The 3,590-nt window shown below is 35.6% G+C and overlaps 1 protein-coding gene across 1 annotated transcript in view; it reads right to left on the bottom strand.

Annotated features, from left to right (window-relative positions):
- LOC107712334 (phospholipid phosphatase 4-like) overlaps positions 1 to 3,590 on the bottom strand; it is a 98,115-nt gene that overhangs the window by 3,957 nt on the left and 90,568 nt on the right. The window contains exon 6 of the mRNA XM_016517558.1: positions 2,834 to 3,004. Coding sequence (XP_016373044.1) covers positions 2,834 to 3,004 — 171 coding nt within the window. The remainder of the gene's footprint in view (positions 1 to 2,833; positions 3,005 to 3,590) is intronic.

The following is a 3,590-nucleotide window of genomic DNA, read 5'->3' on the forward strand; positions in this document are numbered from 1 at the left end:
TGTGGTGGCGTTCATGTGCGTTCAACACGTAAATACGATCTATCCGACATGACTTGAACGCACCATAAGCCCCAGTCTGTGTTTGTTGGGTCTACATGTTGTGAATGTGTGTCATCTTCCCTTCCTGGTGTGGATTTACCCGGTTTGGATTTAATAAAAGACTGTGTTTGCTATTCTACGTCTCCATTGTTCCTTCCGGCAGCCTTACGTGACACTCTGCATGTGTGTGGACATGGTGAAATAAGGCTAAAAAATGTTAGCAAATATTCAAGATTGTGGGGACCAAAGGTAAAACTTGAACAAGTGGTCATTTACAAGCCTATATTGACTGACCGCTAATTTGAATATTGGTGATACACATCCCCTTAATGCCTATGAAAGTTACGGCCAAGAATATAGCATAAAACCAAATAACCAGAGAGACAAAAAAAATATTTTAAAAAATTCTTAAAACCAATTGGCCATGTTGTGTTCTTTTCCTGTGCATTGGTTATACACTCTTTCCATCAAATAATGTCATGCCTCCTTCGGATATTCAGACTTTTCATTGGATGGATCACGTGGATTCATATCCTGTCTGAGACTGTTATTGTTGATGACAGTTTGGCTGTGCACCAGGGTGATTCTTGATGATACACAGGCATAATTGATAACTTTGTGGGAAAAAAAATTAGATCAGTGAACTGTAGAGCTGATGTTAAAGCTGGCAAACAATTGCTAATGCTTTGTCTATCTTTATCACAAAGAAGTAACTCCAGCAAAACATGCATAATCAGTATTATGCTCTACAGGTCTTGAAGTGTGTTTGATCCTGTTAAATCTCTGGAAAAAGTTAATTACCTTGATGATATCAGCACAAGTCTATAATAAACTGTCCAATTTTTCTAATAGGGAGCTGCCTTGCTTTCTGCTGTCTACATAAGTGTCAGGGTTTGTTTTGGGTTGTGTTGGTTTTCATGTCTTTTGCTTTGTATTCATGCTCTTAGTTTAGTTTCCTGGTTTGTCATGTGTTCTTTGCCCCTCTTGTGATCATGTCATGTGATTCCCTTGTCTGTGTTATGTTCTGATTGGTTCTTTGGTTCATGTTTCATGTTCTCATTGGTTGTCTTAGTCATGTGTCCTGTCTCTAATTGGTTGACTCTTGTCATGTGACCCTTTGTGTTTGCTATAAGTAGCCCTCTTGTTGCCAATAGGTGCGTTCGACTTGAAGCAACAGATATATACTGATTATATACTGCTTAATACATCGCCATCTGTTCAAGAATAAAGTTCAACGTAAATATATACTATTTAAATACTAACAAAGTGGGGGAATATATGCTTTCATCAGTGTTTTATGATAAACGTGACACAATATAACATTGCGACTACAGTAAAAAAGCTTTTACTGTTCTAAAAACACAGATTTGTGGCTATTATTGGAATTGAAAAGGTTAGAATAAACCCGAAACACACGTGATAGTTGTCATGCAGTGAATCTGGCCAATCGTGAAATGGCTGTGTCGTCATCAACGCTTCTGCAGCCGCTCTGGAGAAACTGCGCCGGCTGAGTCAGCCGTATTGGCTGAGTCGTGTATTGAATGTATGTACCTGCTGTCGGTGAGTCTAGTCTGTTCAAGTCAAGTCTGTTCAAGTCATGTCTGTTCAAGTCAAGACTCAGTTTGGATTGTTTGGATTTTGGATTACTGTTGTAAATAAAGCTGCACTTGGGTTCATCTACTACTCGCCTTCAGTGGACTATCATTAATAAGTTGCTTTTTCACAGGTCACAAATATACAGCTTTAAAGAAACTTGACTCGAATCTGACTTCAATAGTTTGATGTTAGCATGTTGTATATTGCTGATTAATCATAACATACAGTATGTGCTGATCTTTATTTAACTCCCAATTATAGATAAAATCTGACTAAACTAATAACACACAAACATTTTTGCATTAGTAAATCAACTAACATTAACATTAAGATAAGATTAACTAAGATTAATAAATACTGTTGAAGTATAGTTCATGCTTAGTTCAGGTTAACTAAAGTTGTTAACTAATTAACCTTATTGTAAAGTGTTACCAACAAATCTCTCTAATTTTTTTTGCCAGAAAGTTCAACGTTTGTCTTAACTGTCCACAGAACATTTTTCCAGAAGTGTTGTAGAACAACAAGTTTCTGGCAATTATAAGACATGCCTATATGTTTGGCAGCAGTGGCTTCTAGGCATGTTCCAGGCAAACTTTAATTGTATAATAATTTAATAATTGCTAAAACATTCATCACGGTATCGATTTATTGAAAATAAAGTAAAGACTTAAGTATTTAAGTCTTTAAAAAAGGGCTATAAAACATGTTAATACTATTTGACTTCCTTTTTTCTCCATTACAAGTGGTGTCAGAAACAAAAAGTTGCACAGCCTTTGTTGTTTACAATGGTAACCCATGGTAACCACATTATTTCTGCCTTTCTCTAACCTCCACCTACTGTTATAGAGTGAATTTTCATTTTCATTTATTTGTTCTCCTTAGCTACTTTTACTTAGCATACGTGTTAAGACGTGTTGTTAAATTTAACTTTGTAGATGAAAAAAATAAAATAAAAGTATTCTAAAAAATACATTCTAAAAATCAAAACCATTTGTAATAAGATATCTAGAATTATTCACAGGATTTTAAGAGTGCCCATAATTTCTCCAGACGTCCTGTCAATGATCACATTAATTTATAATAGTTTTGCATGAATTCTATCTGGATTTCTGCATTAATTCTGACTGCCAAATGATGACACACACATACTGGTTAAGCAGTTGCATGCTTTTGTGGAACACTGCTGCAAACCTCTGACCTTGCCAGTGATGCTTGTAGTCGCAGGTGCGGGACAGGGCAATCATCATTGCACTGTAGAGGGGCAGGATCATGGCACAGAGACGCCAGCTGCGCCCACGTCCGGCAGCTGTGAAGCACTGCAACTTGCCTGCCAAGTAGAATGAAGTAAAGCCCAGGCCAGAGAAAGCAACTAAAACAAAAGGCGAAAGAAACCGAAATAGAAAATATTAAAAATAAATCCAAAGTCCTGTAAGAAACCATATAAAGTAGAAAACAACACATCACACATCTCTTTATCTAAATTGTGTCTCCTAGACAGCAATAATATTAAATAGATAGCAAATGCTGTCTCATCCTTCTAATATAGAACTCCCCCCCCAGTAATCTTAGATGTGTTTCCTTAAATATCTCAACATCTTAAAATATACTCAAAATACCAAGCTCTGCAATTAAATGTCAGAGATCTCAGAAATCAAAAAATGCCTTGTCAATTCTTTCCAAACCAAATGATCTGAGCTAAAACACTTGTATTTTATAACAACAATGGTCTGATTTATTTATTTTTACCAAGGGAAATTAACCCCTTAACTGTCACTCACATTTTTGAACATAGACGTGAAAGTGCACAATCCAAACTTAAATTGTTATAATTCATGAACGAAAACATTTTGTAACATGATATTGATGTACCATTTTCATGGTAATGCAATGTTTGATTTTAAAATGGGTTTCAAAGGATGAATTTTGAGATTTAAAGTTTTCAATTGATATATAAT

Source organism: Sinocyclocheilus rhinocerous, unplaced genomic scaffold, assembly GCF_001515625.1.
Source record: "Sinocyclocheilus rhinocerous isolate Xijiao unplaced genomic scaffold, SAMN03320098_v1.1 scaffold358, whole genome shotgun sequence".
Lineage (NCBI taxonomy): Eukaryota > Metazoa > Chordata > Actinopteri > Cypriniformes > Cyprinidae > Sinocyclocheilus > Sinocyclocheilus rhinocerous.